The sequence below is a fragment of the Rhynchophorus ferrugineus genome, unplaced genomic scaffold, assembly GCF_030347505.1.
Source record: "Rhynchophorus ferrugineus isolate W39M unplaced genomic scaffold, kcgeb_rfMv2 rfM12, whole genome shotgun sequence".
Classification (NCBI taxonomy): domain Eukaryota; kingdom Metazoa; phylum Arthropoda; class Insecta; order Coleoptera; family Curculionidae; genus Rhynchophorus; species Rhynchophorus ferrugineus.
Genome location: NW_027472591.1, coordinates 4,320,988 through 4,339,403, shown reverse-complemented (window position 1 = coordinate 4,339,403; position 18,416 = coordinate 4,320,988). Strand labels below are relative to the sequence as shown.

General features: G+C 43.1%; 2 protein-coding genes and 1 pseudogene across 2 annotated transcripts; 1 reads left to right on the top strand and 2 right to left on the bottom strand.

Annotated features, from left to right (window-relative positions):
• Positions 1-11,371: 11,371 nt before the first annotated feature.
• On the bottom strand, positions 11,372-11,726 carry LOC143205540 (histone H4-like). The gene has a single exon (XM_076418700.1). It carries the CDS (start codon positions 11,724-11,726, stop codon positions 11,415-11,417), a length of 312 nt encoding a protein of 103 aa, XP_076274815.1. The 3' UTR covers positions 11,372-11,414.
• A 2,778-nt stretch (positions 11,727-14,504) lies between these two features.
• On the bottom strand, positions 14,505-14,816 carry LOC143205527 (histone H4-like). The gene has a single exon (XM_076418689.1). The coding sequence runs from the start codon at positions 14,814-14,816 to the stop codon at positions 14,505-14,507; it is 312 nt and encodes a 103-aa protein (XP_076274804.1).
• A 239-nt stretch (positions 14,817-15,055) lies between these two features.
• LOC143205621 (histone H3-like) lies at positions 15,056-15,498 on the top strand (annotated as a pseudogene).
• Positions 15,499-18,416: the final 2,918 nt, after the last annotated feature.

The following is an 18,416-nucleotide window of genomic DNA, read 5'->3' as shown; positions in this document are numbered from 1 at the left end:
TTTATAGAGGACGAGCCGCAATTATGCCTCACGTCTAAATGTTCTGCCTATTGCATACCGAATGACGACACTTCGTGAATCGAGGACGTGTCGCAAATACGCCCCACGTTTAAACGTTTTGTCTATTGTATACCGGATGACGACTCATCGGTGATAGAGGACGAGCCGCAATTACGCCTCACGTTAAAATGTTCTGCCTATTGTATACCGGATGACGACACTTCAGGGACCGAGCACGTGACTCAAATACGGACAACGTTTAAAGGTTCTGCCTATTGTATACCGGATGACGAAACTTCGGGGATAGAATTCGTGCTGTAAATAAGCCCCACGTTTAAAGTTTCTCCGTATTGTGTGCCGAATGACGATACTTCGGGAATCGAGGACGTTACACAAATACTGGATGACGACTCTACGGTAATAGAGGACGAGCCGCAATTACGCCCCACGTTTAAATGTTCTGCCTAATGCACACCGAATGACGACACTTCGTGAATCGAGGACGTGTCTCAAATACGCCCAACGTTTAAATGTTCTGTTTATTGTATACAGGATGACGACACTTCGGGGACCGAGAGCGTGACAAAGATACGCCCCACGTTTAAAGTTTCTCCGTATTGTGTGCCGAATGACGATACTTCGGGAATCGAGGACGTTACACAAATACTGGATGACCACTCAACGGTAATAGAGGACGAGCCGCAATTACTCTCCACATTTAAATATTCTGCCTATTGTATACCGGAAGACGACTCACCGGTGATAGAGGATGAGCCGCAATTACGCCTTACGTTTAAATGTTCTGCCTAATGCACACCGAATGACGACACTTCGTGAATCGAGGACGTGTCTCAAATACGCCCAACGTTTAAATGTCCTGTTTATTGTATACAGGATGACGACACTTCGGGGACCGAGAGCGTGACAAAGATACGCCCCACGTTTAAAGTTTCTCCGTATTGTGTGCCGAATGACGATACTTCGGGAATCGAGGACGTTACACAAATACTGGATGACGACTCAACGGTAATAGAGGACGAGCCGCAATTACTCTCCACATTTAAATATTCTACCTATTGTATACCGGATGACGACTCATCGGTGATAGAGGACGAGTCGCAATTACGCCTCACGTTTAAATGTTCCGCCTATTGGATACCGGATGACGACACTTCAGGGACCGAGGACATGACCCAAACACGCACCACGTTTAAAGGTTCTGCCTATTGTATACTGGATGACGACCCAACGGTAATAAAGGACGAGAAGCAATTACGCCCCACGTTTAAATATTCTGCCTATTGTATACCGGATGACGACTCATCGGTGGTAGAGGACGTGCCGCAATTACGCCCCACGTTTAACGGTTCGACCTATTGTATAACGGATGACGAACCTTCGGGGATAGAGGACGAGCCCCAAGTACGCCCCACTTTTAAAGTTTCTGCCAATTATATATCAGATGACGACCGTTCCGTGATAGAGGGCTTGCCGCAATTACGCCCCACGTTTAAAAGTTCTGCCTATTGTATACTGGATGACGACTCAACGGTAATAGAGGACGAGAAGCAATTACGCTCCACGTTTAAATATTCTGCCTATTGTATACCAGATGACGATTCATCGGTGATAGAGGACGAGCTGCAATTACGCCCCACGTTTAAATGTTCTGCCTATTGTATACCGGATGACGACTCATCGGTGATAGAGGACGAGCCGCAAATACGCCCCACGTTTAAATGTTCTTCCTATTGTATACTGTATGACCAAACTTCGGGGACCGAGGACGTGATGCAAACACACCCCACATTTAACTTTTCGCCATATTGTAAGCCGGATGACGACCCTTCAGGTATAGAGGACGTGCCGCAAATACGTCCTACGTTTAACGGTTCGGCGTATACCGGATGACCACCCTTCGGGTATAGAGTGCGTACAGCAAATACGCCCCATGTTTAACGGTTCTGATTGTTGTATACCGGATGACGACCCTTCTGATATAGAATGCGTGCTGCCAATACGCCCCACTTTTAAAAATTCTGCCTATTGTGTCCCGGATAACGACACTTTGGGGACAGAGGACGTGACGGAAATACGCCCCACGTTTAAAATTTCTCCCTATTGTATACCAGATAACGATCATTCCATGATAGAGGGTGTGCCGCAAATACGGCTCACGTTTAACGGTTCTGAATATTGTATACCGGATGGATTGTATACCCTTCGAGGATAGAGTGCATGTCGCAAATATGCCCCATGTTTACCGGTACTACACATTGTATACCGGCTGACGATCTTTCGATGATAGAGTGCGTGCCGCAAATACGCCCCACGTTTAAAAGTTCGGCCTATTATATACCGGATGACGACACGTCGGGGATAAAGTGCGTGCCGCAAATGCGCCACACGTTTAACGGCTCGACCTATTGTATATCGGATGACGACACTTCGGGCATAGAGTGCGTGCTGCCAATACGCCCCATGTTTAGAAGTTCTGAAAATATTATTCCGGATGACGACCCATCGGTGATAGAGGGCTTGACGCAATCAAGATCCACGTTTAATTGTTCTGGCTATAGCATACCGGATGAGGACACTTCGGGGACAGACCACGTGTCGCAAATATGCCCCACGATTAACTGTTTGCCCTAATGAAAACCGTTGTCATCCAGTCCTCATATAGGAGATAGAGGGCGTGCCGCAATTACGCGTCACGTTTAATCAATCTGCCTATTGTAAACAGGATGACGAGCCATCCGTGATAAAGGACGTGATGCAAATACGCCCCACGTTTAAAGGTTCGGCCTATTGTACACCGGATGACGTCCCTTGGGAAATCGAGGACGTGACGCAAATACACCCTACATTTAACTGTTCGCCCTATTGTATAACGCATGACGACTCTTCAGGGATAGAGGACGTGCCACAAATACGCCGCACGTTTAAAAGTTCTGCCTATTGTATACCATATGACGACACATGTGTGATAGAAGACGTGCCGCAATTACGCCCCACGTATAAATTTTCTGCCTGTTGTATATCGAATGACGGCATTTCAGGGATCAAAGACGTGCGCAACAAAGCCCCACGTTTAACTGTTTAGCCTATTGCATACCGGATGAGGACCCTTCGTGGACAGAGGACGTGACGCAAATACGCCACTTGTTTGAAGGCTCGACCTATTTTATAACATTATTGATGACGACCCTTCGGAAATCGAGGACGTGACGCAAATACACCCTACATTTAACTGATCGCCCTATTGTATACCAGACGACGACCCTTCGGGGATAGAGGACGTGCCGCAATTACGACTCTCGTATAAAATTTCTGCCTATTGTATATCGAATGACGGCATACGACCGACGTTTAAATGTTCGGCCTATTTTAAAGCAGATGACGACACTTAGGGGATAGAATGCGTATCTCAAATATGCCTATACGTTTAACTGTTTGATCTAATATATACCGCATGACGACCCTTCGGGTATAGAGTTAGTGACGCAAATAAGCCCCACATTTAACGTTTCTAACTATTGTATACCTGATGACGACCCTTCAGGGATAGAGGACGAGCCGCAAATACGACCCACGTTTAACTGTTTGGCCTAATGAAAACCGGATGACAACCCTTCAGCGATAGAATGCGTGATGCCAATACGCGACACGCTTAAAAGCTCTGTTTATTTTATACCGTATGACGACCCATGGGTGATAGAGGAGGTGCCGCAATTACGCCCAACGTTTAAAAATTCTGCCTATTGGGTACCGTATAACGACCCTTCCGTGATAGATGATGTGCCTCAAATACGGCCCACGTTTAACGGTTCGGCCTATTGTATACCGGATGACGACATTTCAGGGACAGAGGACGAGCCGCAAATACGCCCTGCGTTTAACGGTGCTTCCTATTGTATACCAGACGACGACCCTTCGGGGATAGAGGACATGCCGCAAATACGACCCACGTTTAACTGTTTGACCTAATAAAAACCGGATGACGACCCTTCAGCGAGAGAATGCGTGCTGCCAATACGCGACAGGCTTAAAAGCTCTGTTTTTTTTATACCGTATGGCGACCCATGTGTGATAGAGGACGTGTCGCAAATACGCCCCACGTTTAAACGTTCTGTCTATTTTATACCGGATGACGACTCATCGGTGATAGAGGACGAGCCGCAATTACGCCTCACGTTTAAATGTTCTGCCTATTGTATACCAGATGACGACGCTTCGGGGACCGAGGACGTGACCCAAATACGCCCCACGTTTAAAAGTTCTCCCTATTGTATACTGGATGACGACTCAACGGTTATGGAGGACGAGCCGCAATTACGCCCAACGTTTAAATGTTCTGCCTATTGTATACCGGATGACGACTCATCGGTGATAGAGGACGAGCCGCCATTACGCCCCACGTTTAAATGTTCTGGCTATAGTATACCGGATGGGGACACTTCGGGGACAGAGGACGTGTCGCAAATATGAACCACGATTAGCTGTTTGCCCTAATGAAAACCGTTGTCATCCAGTTTTCATATCGTAGATAGAGGGCGTGCTGCAATTACGCGCCACGTTTAATCAATCTGCCTATTGTATACAGGATGACGACACATCCGTGATAAAGGACGTGATGCAAATACCCCCCACGATTAAAGGTTCGGCCTATTGTACACCGGATGACGACCCTTCGGAAATCGAGCACGTGACGCAACTACACCCTACATTTAGCTGTTCGCCCTATTGTATAACGGATGACGACCCTTCAGGGATAGAGGACGTGCCACAAATACGCCGCACGTTTAAGAGTTCTGCCTATTGTATACCATATGACGACACATGTGTGATAGAAGACGAGCCGCAATTACGCCCCACGTATAAATTTTCTGCCTATTGTATATCGAATGATGGCATTTCGGGGATCGAAGACGTGTCGCGAATACGCCCCACGTTTGAAGCTTCGACCAATTTTATGACGGATGACGACACTTCGGGGATCGAAGACGTGTCGCAACTACGCCCCACGTTTAACTGTTTGTCCTATTGTATACCGGATGACGGCAGTTCGGGTATAAAGTGCGTGTCGCAAATATGCCCCAAAATTAATGATTCGGCCTATTATATACCCGACGACGATCCTTCCGGGATAGAGGGTGTGCCGCAAATACGGCCCACGTTTAACGGTTTGGCCTATTGTATACCCAATGACGATCCTTCTAGGAGAGAGTGCGTGCCGCAAATACGCCCCATGTTTAACGGTTCTGATTACTGTATAACGGATGACGACCCTTCGGGGATAGAGTTCGTAGCGCAAATACGCTCTATGTTTAACGGTTCTGATTATAGTACACCGGATGACTACCCTTCTGTGATAGAGGGTGTGCCGCAAATACGATACACGTTTAACGGTTCGGAATATTGTATAGCGGATGATGAAATACGCAAATACGCCCTACGTTTAAGGGTTCGGCGTATACCGGATGACGACTCTTCGGGTATAGAATGCATGCTGCCAATACGCCCAACGTTTAAAAGTTCTGCCTCTTGTATCCCGGATGACGACACTTTGAGGACAGAGGACGTGACGGAAATACGCACCACGTTTAAAGGTTCTGCCTTTTGTATACCGGATGAGCAAACTTCGGGTATCGAGGACGTACGCAAATACGCCCCACGTTTAACCCTTTTGCCTATTGTATATAGAGGGATAGAGGGCTTTCCCCAAATACGCCCCAGGTTTAACGTTATTAATTATATTTCCTATAATACTAAACGCGATGACCATATTTAACTTCGACAAGAGGCTGCTATTGCCCTTAGGAAAAATAAATTAAATAGCATATAGCCATAAACGTGAAAAAAATTAATACACATATTTTCGAAGTCACTCTTGGAATACTTTACCTTATTTTTAAATAACAATCTCGGGCTGTATAATATTTTACAAAACTTATTCCATATTATTAGTAAAATGATTATTTTAACGATACTTACATATATAGTTACGATATAACAGATTATAATGACATAATATAATTCAATACAATTAATAACTACAACATATATTTCTCAAAATTCTGTTGTTATAAAATGTCAGCTACTGTTTAACATTTAATTCTTTAAAATTTATATTAAATTGTGGTTCTGAAAAGAACCGATTTTGCAGGAAAGTAGTATATTTTGAAATGTAGACAATTTGTCTATGGCTCTGGTGCTTGTTAAAGCTCTGAGCTGGTCTTTCCTACGTAAGACTCGGGAACAGTTCACGGACGGGTCTCCGAGCGGCTGTTCAGTACCGTCGCGACGTCATTGCGTATTTTGATCGCTAATTCCCTATCGTGTTTTCTCCCTGATCTCTAACTGACCGCTTTATTGCGCGCCAGCATTCGTCTCCTCTTGGCTGCCATCCTGTGATGGTTTCCTTGTTTACTATTCCCTCTGCATTCCTTAACTGGTAGTTTCCGTCGGCTGTCCGATATCTGTTTCGGGCCTCTACCCTTTTCCCAATTTCGCATGTCTCCAATATATGCGTCGTGTCTTCTGGATCTGTGCGACACTCGCAGAGTCTATCGGCCTCCTTTAATTTAAATCGGTGCAGGTAGGCTTGCATATTTCCGTGTCCTGTCATCAGTTGCACAGCCTTCCTGCTTAGTCCTATATTTTCTCTCCCCACTTGTTGGCAGTATTTGTAGAGGGTTCTCCCTTTAATGGATTGCTCTCAATGTATTTGCCATCTTCTTTTTACTTCTACTTCCTTGATTCTATTGAAGGTTCTGGTGCTGATCCATCCGTGGTTTTTCAGTCCTATTTCTTCGTTTGCAGTGGCTTCTCTCGCGAGTCTGTCTGCGGTTATCATTTCCTTCGTTGTCATTCTCCGGCACCATTTTAGCGATATTTCACTACCGCTTTTCTGCAAATCTAGCAAGGTTGCTTTGATTTGCATTATGTCCTTATTTTGTGTGTTTGCGTGCTCGGCCCACCATATGGACATTCTACTGTCCGTTCGAATGGTGATTGATCCCGGTAGGCTTCTGTCCCGTACCAGAATTCTGCCGCTCTGGAGCTCGATTCGTCTTTTATCTTTAGACTTATCTCTTCTGTCCGAATCACTATTCCTATGCCTGCTTTTCCTTCCTTGGCACTAGCGTCTGTCCATATCTTGGTGTTTCCGACGCTATTTGTCCGATTTTCCCACAGTTCCTCTCATGGCCATGGCAATTTCTTTGGTTCTAATCCTTTTGGCCCATTGGGGTATCCGTATTTTTCAGCAGCTCACCCCTGGATCTCGGCTTCCAGGTATAGGGTTGGTGTTCCAGCTATTACCTGCAGAGCATTATTCTATGTGGTTCGAAAGGCGCCTGTGATTGCTAACCCTGCCGTTTTTGTGCTACTGCTAGCGTTGTCCTAGCCCTTCCCATCGAGGCCCTGTATCCCCATATTTCTGCACCGTATAATACTGCGGGTTTTATGACCCTGTCGTATATTTGACGCATGATCTCTGGTGCCCTAGGGTTGCTTCTTCTGCGCAGTGTTCCCCAGAGCCGGCACATCACTGTTTTCTGTTTTCTTCCTCAAAGCTGTATGTGTTGTATATACCGCTGTTTCCTGTCAATTGTCACACCCAGATACTTTATTGTATCTTTGACCTGGATGATGTCTTCACCAAGTTTGACCGTCGGTGGTCTGCTGTTTTTTTTGCTCCAGAAACAGCAAGCCTCAGTCTTTTCCTTGCTCTATTCTGCTCCTGCCCCGTAGGCCCATTTTTTGGCAATTTTCCCAACAGTTGTTCCAGGCAAGGTCCAGCCTGTTTCTGATGTATTTATTGCTGAGAGCAACCACCTGGTCGTCCGCGAATGCCTGAATTCTCATTCCGCAGTCCCCTACTTCTGATTCAGAGACTTTGTGGAACCAGCTGTTCATGCCCAGCAGCCATAGCGTTGGCCCTAAGCTTGAAACTTGCGGACATCCCTTGTCAATTTCCATTGCCACCTGGTTGCTGATGATTTTCCTTCCCGTCAAGAAGCTGGCTATTGATCTTGCCATTTTCTTATTTATTCTGCTTCTTCGCAGTTCTTGCAATATTTCTTCCTGGGTTGCTCTGTTGAAAGCGTTTCCTTTCTTCTTTTTCGGGTGTTGATTCATTTCAGTAGATCACTCACGGGTTGTACGGTTGACCTGTTTTTTCTGAAGCCGTACTGCCTTGAGTCGTGTAGCTCCATTTTCTCCGCCATTGCCTGTAGTCTCTGATTAAGTACTTTTCCTAGCGTTTGTAGAAGGCTGATGGATCGTTCGCCTCCGTCGCTTTTCTTTAACCAGCACAGTTTGGCCGTTTTCCATATCTTAGGAAAGTATCCCGCGTTGTAACAGTTCCTGTACAGCGTCAGGAACTCGTGTTTTTTCGAGATCCAGACATTCTTCAGGAGCTCGTTTGGTATGCGGTTTTCCCCTTATGCCTTTCGTATTCTCATGTTCTCTATAACCGATTCGATATCTCCTTCGGTTATTTCTTCCTCGCCAGTCTCCGTACCCGGCCATTCCTCGCTCATGACTTCGCGAGTTCGCTCTGTTTCCTCCAGCTCCATTGCTGGGTGGTATTTCTCCACTCCTTGTTTTTCGGCTGCTTCTCTTGCCTACAGTGTTGCGTCTTTAGGCGCTGCTACCACTTCGCCTCTTCTTTTGCCCATTCTTCTGATGGCTTCCCAAATAACGTCCCACGAGTTTGTTTCTATCAGGTTGTTAATCGCGTCACTGTCGTGCTCGGTTTTCTTTTCTCGTATAATTTTCCGATACTCTCTCTTCCGTTCGTTGTACCCATTCACTATTTGTTGATTGTCCGTGCTTCTTCTTATTCTCCTCTTCAGTGCAGTTAGCGCTCGTTTATGTTCCGCACACTGCCCGTCCCACCATTCATTGCCATTTATTACCATGATGGTTTTTCGTTTTACCAGTCTCCCTGCTGCATGAATGGCTTTTTGAAGTCTGGCCGCCTGCTCCTCAATCACTCACAGCCAATTCAGCGGGTAACAATAACCTAACGGCGGTTTGGATTTCTCTGCTCGTGATCTGGTCGATCTTTTATTGTAATGGGCGAGGCGCGACACTTCGACGGCTATCCTTTCGGATATATCGTCTACAATTATATATCGATTACAATTTCTTGTCCGTCGTATTCACCGACTTCTAAGGAAAGGAAATTACGCCGAACGCGTAGGGACCGGTGCTCCCGTTTACTTAGCTGCCGTAATGGAATATCTGGAGGCCTAAGTTCTCGAGTTGGCGGATAACGCCGCTAGCGACAACAAGAGAACAAGGATTATCCCTAGGCATTTACAATTGGCGTTCAGAAACGACGAGGAATTGAATAAACTGTTATCTGGCGTTACTATTGCCCAGGGCGGCGTTTTGCCTAACATTCAAGCAGTATTATTGCCTAAAAAGACAGACAGCAAAACCGTTGGAAGCGGACGTTGATTTTTGTCCTGTTTTCTTTTCAACTGCTTTTTTTGGCAGAAGCTTTTTTCTCGGCCAGAGTTGCAGATTCACCTTTCTTACTTTTGCTTTCTTAATTGAGATGGCTGCGGTCGTCTTTTTTTCCGTTTTATCCGAGGTTTTTTTGGCAGACGCTTTTTTACCACCGGCTGTCGTAGCTGACGCGGCACCTCCTACTGATTTTCGCTTATTTTTCTGTCCGGTTTTGGCAGTGGCCGTTTTTATTTTCTTCGTACCTGCGGCTATCGTACCTCCTGCTTTACGTGCCGAAGCCGCTAATTTAAATGATCCGGAAGGAAGTTCCGCTTTTATCTTTCAATACTTTAATTGCATTCGTTACTATATCAGCGATCGGAGGATGACTAGTTTTCGATTTAGAATTCTTCGCCTTGCTCGAAGTGGATTTTTCTTTTTCCCCCCCTGCAGACGAACCTGCGCTACTGGCTGTAGCTGATGCGGCTCCCTTAGCCAATACCGAAGATGAATTCGACCCGGCCGGTGTGCCTGTTGACGATGCGTTAACAACGGCGGCGGAGTTTCCTCCACTCCCTTGATTCGACGAAGGGGAAACCGCTTGTCCGCTAATATCGACGTCCGACATTCTGATATAATTTCTTAATTTTCTTATAAGAACGTTTTAATCACGATTCGTTTGACAAAGTTACGTACGTGCGTATGTTTTACTTTCGCGTATTTTAACTGTCTGACGGCCGCTCTCATTTAATGCGTACCCTATATGATATGAGCCGAACGCAGGACTGAACGGTCGAGCGCGAACGACGTTCCATATTTCGGCTTCGTCGAAAAGTTCATCGAGCTTGGAACCGTTTACTTATTTCTTATATTAAATACATAAATCCTTTAGAATATCATACGATTTATGTTCGAGGCGTTAAAAGATAAAACGTGGTTGAAGTAGCAACCTTTGCCAATAAATTCTACGTTGACTATCGTCTTAAAAGGAAGCACAAAATCAAGCGTTGCTCCCGATTCCGTCGAAAATACCAATTTTCATTCGAGTTATAGACTTTCGGTTATAACTGTGAAAATATATCTTTTCAAATCTACGTCTTCCGATATATCGTCTTTTGATATAAATGCAATTCCGTACAGATCTAATGCTATTATTGGAGAAACGAGACATATTATTCCTAATTGATGCGGTACAGATTGTTCGTTGTCCAAAACGAATCTATATCGAAACGTACCGTTGTCGAATTAACTCCAAGGAAACAATAACATGAAAATTAACCGATCCTATACTAATATACTTCTTTTTTAACGGTTTCTTAATACCATCCGAACTCTGGGTTACAATTGAACGTATCGAGTGAGCAACGATATCGGGACTTCTATGAAAATATCGTGTCAAACCCTTCTCTATCGGTACAATGCTCATATATATAGTATACTCTGCTTCTTTAGTTGAAATCTGTTTTCACAAATAGTTATCTCTTTGAAACTATCAATTTTTATTACATCAATAAATACATAAAAGACGTAGGTAATACGTAGGCAGAGCATTTATCTCCATACATACGTGCGTAAAACTACAGTTTCCTCTTTGAAATCTTAAGGATTCTCCAAGCTCTTCGACGCGAAGTTTATCTCGGAGTATTTCCTCTCTAAAGGAAAACTATATTAAAGCTTCAACGAAGATTCGGTATTCGATTGTTCACTATCATTTACATTTAATATGAAATCTTATCGTCTATTATAATGCAGTATATTTGTTACTTTTCAAGTAAATCTTAGAATAATAGAGCAAATATTTTATAAAATTTAACATCATCTTAGTCCATATTCGAATAATAAATTTCTTTTTTTAATTGTAGTAAAATTGTGGCTCTGAAAAGAACCGTTGTTTTTTTAGTTGAATAGATACGTTGTTCTGTTTTAATTGGTCAGCATATATAATACTTTATTCAACCGCAAAATCCGTATAGAGTTCGTCCTTGGCGTTTGAGGGCGTATACTACATCCATGGCAGTAACGGTTTTCCTTTTGGTGTGTTCGGTATATGTAACGGCATCTCTGATGACCTTTTCCAAAAACACTTTTAAAAAACCTCTGGTCTCTTCGTAAATCAGACCAGATATACGTTTTACGCCGCCTCGTCTAGCCAATCTTCTGATGGCGGGTTTCGTAATACCTTGGATATTATCAGGAAGCACTTTGCGATGCCGCCTAGCGCCTCCTTTTCCCAAACCTTTACCACCTTTACCTCTGCCCGTCATGATTTATTCAATTTAGTATTAAAAAAATCAAATTTATAATCGAATTGTGCGGCGTACACCTCGAATACTACAGGTAACTATTTCAATTTCAAATCCTACCGTAGGTTTTGTTGAGTTCGAATCGGGTCCCGCCCACAGATGCTAGCTGGACCAATCAGAATATCTTCACACATTATAAAAAGGGAGATTTCTTTGACACCTTCAATCAGTTTCATAAAGTCCGTTGGCGGTTGCTGTTGTAATTCTTCCTACACGTTTGAAGTCAAACTCGTTTAGACGATGGCTCGTACCAAGTAAACTGCTAGAAAATCAACCGGAGGTAAGGCTCCCGGAAAACATAGCCAGCAAAAGCGCTCCCGGTACCGGTGATGTTAAAAAATCGCATCGTTACAGACCTGGTACGGTCGCTCTAAGAGAAATCCGACGCTATCAGAAGAATACCGAATTATCGATTAGGAAATTGCCTTTCCAACGATTGGTTCGCGAAATCGCTCAGGATTTCAAGACCGATTTGCGGTTCCAAAGTTTGGCAGTCATGGCTTTGCAAGAAGCTAGCGAGGTCTATTTGGTTGGTCTCTTTGAAGACACCAATTTGTGTGCGATCCATGCTAAATGAGTAACCTGTATCATGCCTAAGGACATTCAATTAGCCAGACGTATTAGAGGCGAACGTGCATAAATGCTATGACGGTTATATATTAAAGTCGTTTTCTGTATTTATATAAAAAAAACGGTTCTTTTAAGAAACACCTTCTTCTGTTAGAAAAAGGAGATTAATATATTTTTCTGTGTATATAACGCTTTAGCTATGATATTTGTGAATTGAATTTAGTGCATTATTCTCACAAATATATTGTGAATGTTGAGAAATCCTTAGTAAATAAGGTGTGAACACCTGCTGGATTGACTTGAAGTTTATATCACGATAAGAACGTAGTATCACATATACTGTTATTATGCTACCGTAAAGGAATGAATATATAAAATAAATTATTTTTTGTGGGTATTTTAACATTTTTATGAACGATTACTTTATTTTAATTTACTTGACTTCGTATATATCCTTTCTTCTTAACAGTAGTTTATTTCTTTTTTTTTTATTTAAACATTTTGGGGCTCTGAAAAGAGCCGTTTTCCCCCCTTCATATTATTATGATCATCAGAACTGGTATATTTAGTGACAGTTTTGGTACCTTCACTAACGGCGTGCTTAGCCAATTCACCGGGTAGCAATAACCTAACGGCGGTTTGGATATCTCTGCTCGTGATGGTCGATTTTTTATTGTAATGGGCGAGGCGCGACGTTTCGGCGGCTATCCTTTTGAATATATCGTGCACGAAAGAATTCATAATCGACATGGCCTTGCTGGAAATAGCCGTATCGGGATGAAACTGCTTTAAAACTTTGTATATGTAAATCGCATAGCTTTCCTACCTCATGCGTTTCTTTTTCTTGTCGCTCTTAGAGATATTTTTCTGGACTTTTCCGGCTTTCTTGGCCGCCTTACCGCTTATCTTTGGTGGCATTTCGAAATAAAAATCACGACGTCTCACGTACCTCAAAGAATACTTAACTAAAACAATGCCTTTTATTCTAGAAATTATAACATTCCAAGGAACACTTCTAAGCCCCGCCCACATCCCGAGTTAAAGTCTGGTTGGTCGCGTATAATATACCAAGTTTCGCTCGCGAACAAAATCTGTAAGAAATTTCCAGTATCGTTTTTGATTTAAAGGTTAGCAGTACCTAACAACGATCGAGATTAACATATCCGGACGTGGTAAAGGTGGAAAAGTGAAGGGAAAGGCGAAGTCTCGTTCCAATCGCGCAGGATTATAATTTCCTGTCGGTCGTATTCACCGACTTCTAAGGAAAGGAAATTACCCCGAACGCGAAGGGGCCGGTGCTCCCGTCTACTTAGCTGCCGTAATGGAATATTTGGCGGCCGAAGTTCTCGAGTTGGCAGGTAACGCCGCTAGAGACAACAAGAAAACAAGGATTATCCCTAATCATTTACAATTGGCCATCAGATATGACGAAGAACTGAAAAACTCCTCTCCGGTGTTACCAGGGCGGCGTTCTACCAAGCATCCAGGCCGTATTGTTACCAAAAAAAGCAGATAGTAAAACCAAATAAGTTACATGAACCTTAGGGCTTTTGGGTCGTACAAAAACCTTTTAACTATCGGTCATTTTCAGGACCACCAAGATAATAAAACAAAAAAAGAAATTTAATATTAAAACACATATTATAACTTGCTTTTACTAATTATTTAAAATACCCTAATAAACAGTTTAAGTATTTTAAAGATTGTTTTTTGGGTGTGAAAGATTTTTCTAGCGGTTCTCCTTTAGTAAAATCAACCATATTATGACATCGCGCCTTGTATATAATATATGTAATTAAAGATGAATTAGTGGGTCGGTCGATTAAGTAAGTATAGAGTTTTGGAATCCAAACCGTCAAATAATTAGGGCCAATCGAAATCGGCCATCATCGATATCTCTTCTGTTGATCTCTCGATGTTACCCGTTTTATATTTGCCACGTTTACGATACGGAATTACAGCATTAATGCTGTGAATTGTACATAAATTATTATTTTAGATAAAACTATGATGATTGTAATGATTATAAGGTTATACTTAAATCCTAAAAGAGCTTCAATTTTTTAAATATTGACAAATTTGTGGTTCTGGAAAGAACCGTTGTTTAATTCTTGTAAAATTAATTTTGAGTATCACGTTTCATGTTAGTTCGCGAATAAACTATGTGGCTTAACCTCCAAACCCATATAATGTACGTCCTTGGCGTTTCAAGGTGTATACTACAACCATTGCGGTAACGGTTTTCCTTTTGGCGTGTTCGGTATATGTAACGGTATCTCTGATGACGTCTTCCAAAGACACTTTTATAACACCACTGGTCTCTTCGTAAATCAGACCAGATATACGTTTTACGCCGCCTCGTCTAGCCAATCTTCTGATGGCGGGCTTCGTAAAACCTTGGATATTATAACGAAGCACTTTACGATGCCGTTTGGCTCCTCCTTTTCCCAAACCTTTACCACCTTCACCTCCGCCAGTCATATTTTATCGAATCTAAACAAAAAATATTAAATGATCTCGAATAACTAGCGCGCCCACAACACAAGCGCTTCGGACAACTGTTGTCGATTGTTTTCAATCAGCCCGGTTTTGTAGACTTGGGATTGAGTTCCGCCCACTAGCACAAAACGGACCAATCAGATTAGATAACACGTTATAAAAAGGACTCTCTGATTTTATGACCAAATCAGTTCGAAAGGGGTCGCCGTCGTTTGCGTTTGATAATTATTCTCATTATCTCTAATTTAAAAATATGGCTCGTACCAAGCAAACTGCGCGAAGATCCACAGGAGGTAAAGCTCCTAGGAAACAATTGGCTACCAAAGCGGCCAGGAAAAGCGCTCCAGCTACCGGTGGCGTTAAAAAACCATATCGCTACCGACCCGTGACGGTAGCTTTGCGGGAGGTTCGTCGTTATCAAAAGAGCACCGAATTATTGATTAGGAAATTACCTTTCCAACATTTGGCTCCCGAAATCGCTCAAGACTTCAAGGCCGATTTACGTTTTCAGAATTCGGCGGTGATGGCTTTACAAGAGGCCAGCGAAGCTTATTTAGTCGGTATTTTTGAGGATACTAATTAATCTGCGATACATGCAAAGCGAGTAACCATCATGCCCAAGGATATTCAGCTAGCCAGACGTATCAGAGGCGGACGTGCCTAAACTATTTTCTATCATTTATAATACACTAAATATATTCGTATTTTGCAACAGAAAAAAAAAACGGTTCATTTCAGAACCACCTAAATTTAATTAAAGAAATAGAAGATATTTCAATTAATATTCTTTTATCCATATTTAAATAAACACTTCACTAAAAGTGTTACAGATTTTTATCTCAGAATTATATTCGACTACATGTTAGTAATTAATAACAGTATACAGGTGTAGTTATAGGCATTGTTTTTAAAAACTAAAGAAAAAATAATCTAATTACTACTAACCAAAGAATAACAATATACTGCTGATAACAAAATTTGTATTTCAATATTGGATACTACGATATACTGGAATTTTTTAAAGATTATTTCTTTTTTTATTTATCTAAATTGTGGCTCTGAAAAGAACCGTTTTCTCCTTTATGATATTCAAGGCTTATGGTTTACTTAGAACTGGTATATTTAGTGACGGCTTTGGTACCTTCACTAACGGCGTGCTTAGCCAATTCACCGGGCAGCAATAATCGGACGGCAGTTTGGATTACTCTGCTTGTGATTGTAGATCTTTTATTGTAATGAGCGAGACGGGACGCTTCGGCGGCCATCCTTTCGAATATATCGTTAACGAAATAATTCATGATCGACATGGCCTTGTTTGAGATACCCGTGTCGGGATGAAATTGCTTTAAAATTTTGTAAATGTAGATCGCGTAGCTTTCCTTCCTCTTGCGTTTCTTTTCCTTATCATTTTGGAGATATTTTTCTGAGAGTTACCGGCCTTTTTGGCCGCTTTACCGCTTGTTTTCGGAGGCATTTGGAAATAAATATTAGGATATTAAATGACCCACGAAAAGTAATAGACTAAAATAAATTTCAATAAACCCTAGGATTAATAAGCTCCTTAAATACACTCCTAAGCCCCGCCTATTATCTGAGTTAGCCTCTCATTGGTCGATATCATGCGTTCGGCTTACGAATAAAATTCAACGGCGAACTTTTAAACGAATTGAATTATTCGGGGAACAATTAAACGTGGGGTGTATTTGCGTCACGTCCACGGTTTCCAAAGTGTCGTCATCCGTCATAAAATAGGCAGAACTTTTGAACGTGGGGTGTAATTGCGGCACATTCTCTAAAACCGATGGGTCGTCATCCGTTATATAGTAGGCAGAACGTTTAAACGTGGGGCGTAATTGCGGCACGTCCTCTAGCTCCCATGGGTCGTAATACGGTATATAATAGGTAGAACTTTTAAACGTGGGGCGTATTGCAGGTACGCATTCCAACACGGAAGGGTCGTCATCCGGTATACAATAGGCCAAACAGTTAAACGTGGGGAGTATTTGCGACACGTCCTCGATCCCCGAAGTGTCGTCATCCGGTATACAATAGGCAGAACGTTTATACGTGGGGCGTATTTGGGTCACGTCCTCGTTTCCTGAAGTGTAGCCATCCGGTATAAAATAGGTAGGTAAAATAGGTAAACTTTTGAACGTGGGGCGTAATTGCGACACGTTTTCTATCACCGATGAGGCGTCATCCGGTATAAAATAGGCAAAACCTTTAAAGGTGGTGCGTAATTGCGGCACTACCTCTATCACCGATGGGTCGTCGTCCGGTAGACAAAAGGTAAAATAGTTAAGCGTGGGGCATATTTGCGACACGAACTATATTCCCGATGTGTCGTCATCCGGTAGTCAATAGGTAAAATAGTTACGCGTGGCGCATATTTGCGACACGAACGCTTTCCTCGATGTTTTGTCATCCGGTAGACAATAGGATAAATAGTTAAACGTGGGGCATATTTGCCTCACGCACTCTATCCCCATAGGGTCGTCATCCGGTATAAAATAGGCAGAACCTTTACACGAGGGGCGTACTGGCGCATTCTATACCAGAAAGCTCGTCATCCGTTATACAGTAGGCCGAACCGTTAAACGGGCGTATTTACGGCACGTCCTCTGCCATCGAAAAGTCGTTATCCGGTATACAATAGGCCGAACATTTAAACGTGGGGCTAATTTGCGGCACGCACTCTACAATCGAAAGGTCGTCATCCGGTATACAATGGGTAAAATAGTTAAACGTGGGACATATTTGCGACACGTCCTCTATTCCCGAAGTTTGCTCATCCGGTATACAAAAGGTAGAACCTACAAACGTAGTGCGTATTTGCGTCACGTCCTCGGTTCCCGAAGTGTCGTTATCTGGTGTAGAATAGGCAGAACTTTTAAACATGGGGCGTTACTGCTGCACGTCCTCTCTCCCCGACGTGCCGTCATCCGGTTTACATTAGGCCAAACAGTTAAACGTGGGGCATGCTTGCGACACACACTCTATCTCAGGAGGGTCGCCATCTGGTGTACAATAGGCCGAACCGTTTAACGTTTGGCGTATTTGCGTCACGTCCTCGATACCCGAAGTGTGGTCATCTGGTATACAATAGGCAGAAATTTTAAATGTGGGGCGCAATTTCGGCACGTCCTCTATCATCCATGGGTCATCATAAGGTATACAATATGCAGAACTTTTAAACGTGGGGCGTATTGGCAGCACGCATTCTAACCCCCAAGTGTCATCATCCGGTATACAAGTGGCCGAACTGTTAAACGTGGGGCGTATATGCGGCAAGTTCTCTATCCCTGAAGGGTTGTCATCTGGTATACAATAGGTCGAACGGTTAAACGTGGGGCGTATTTGCGTTTCGTGCTTGATCGCTGAAGTGTCGTCATTCGATATAAAATAGGAAGAAACTTTAAACGTGGGGATTATTTGCTGTACGTCCTCTATCATCAATGCGTTGTCATCTGGTATACAATATGCCGAATCGTTAAACTTGGGGCGAATTTGTGGCTCGTGCTCTGTCCCCGAAGGGTCGTCATCCGGTATACAATAGAGCGAAGAGTTAAATGTGGGGTGTAC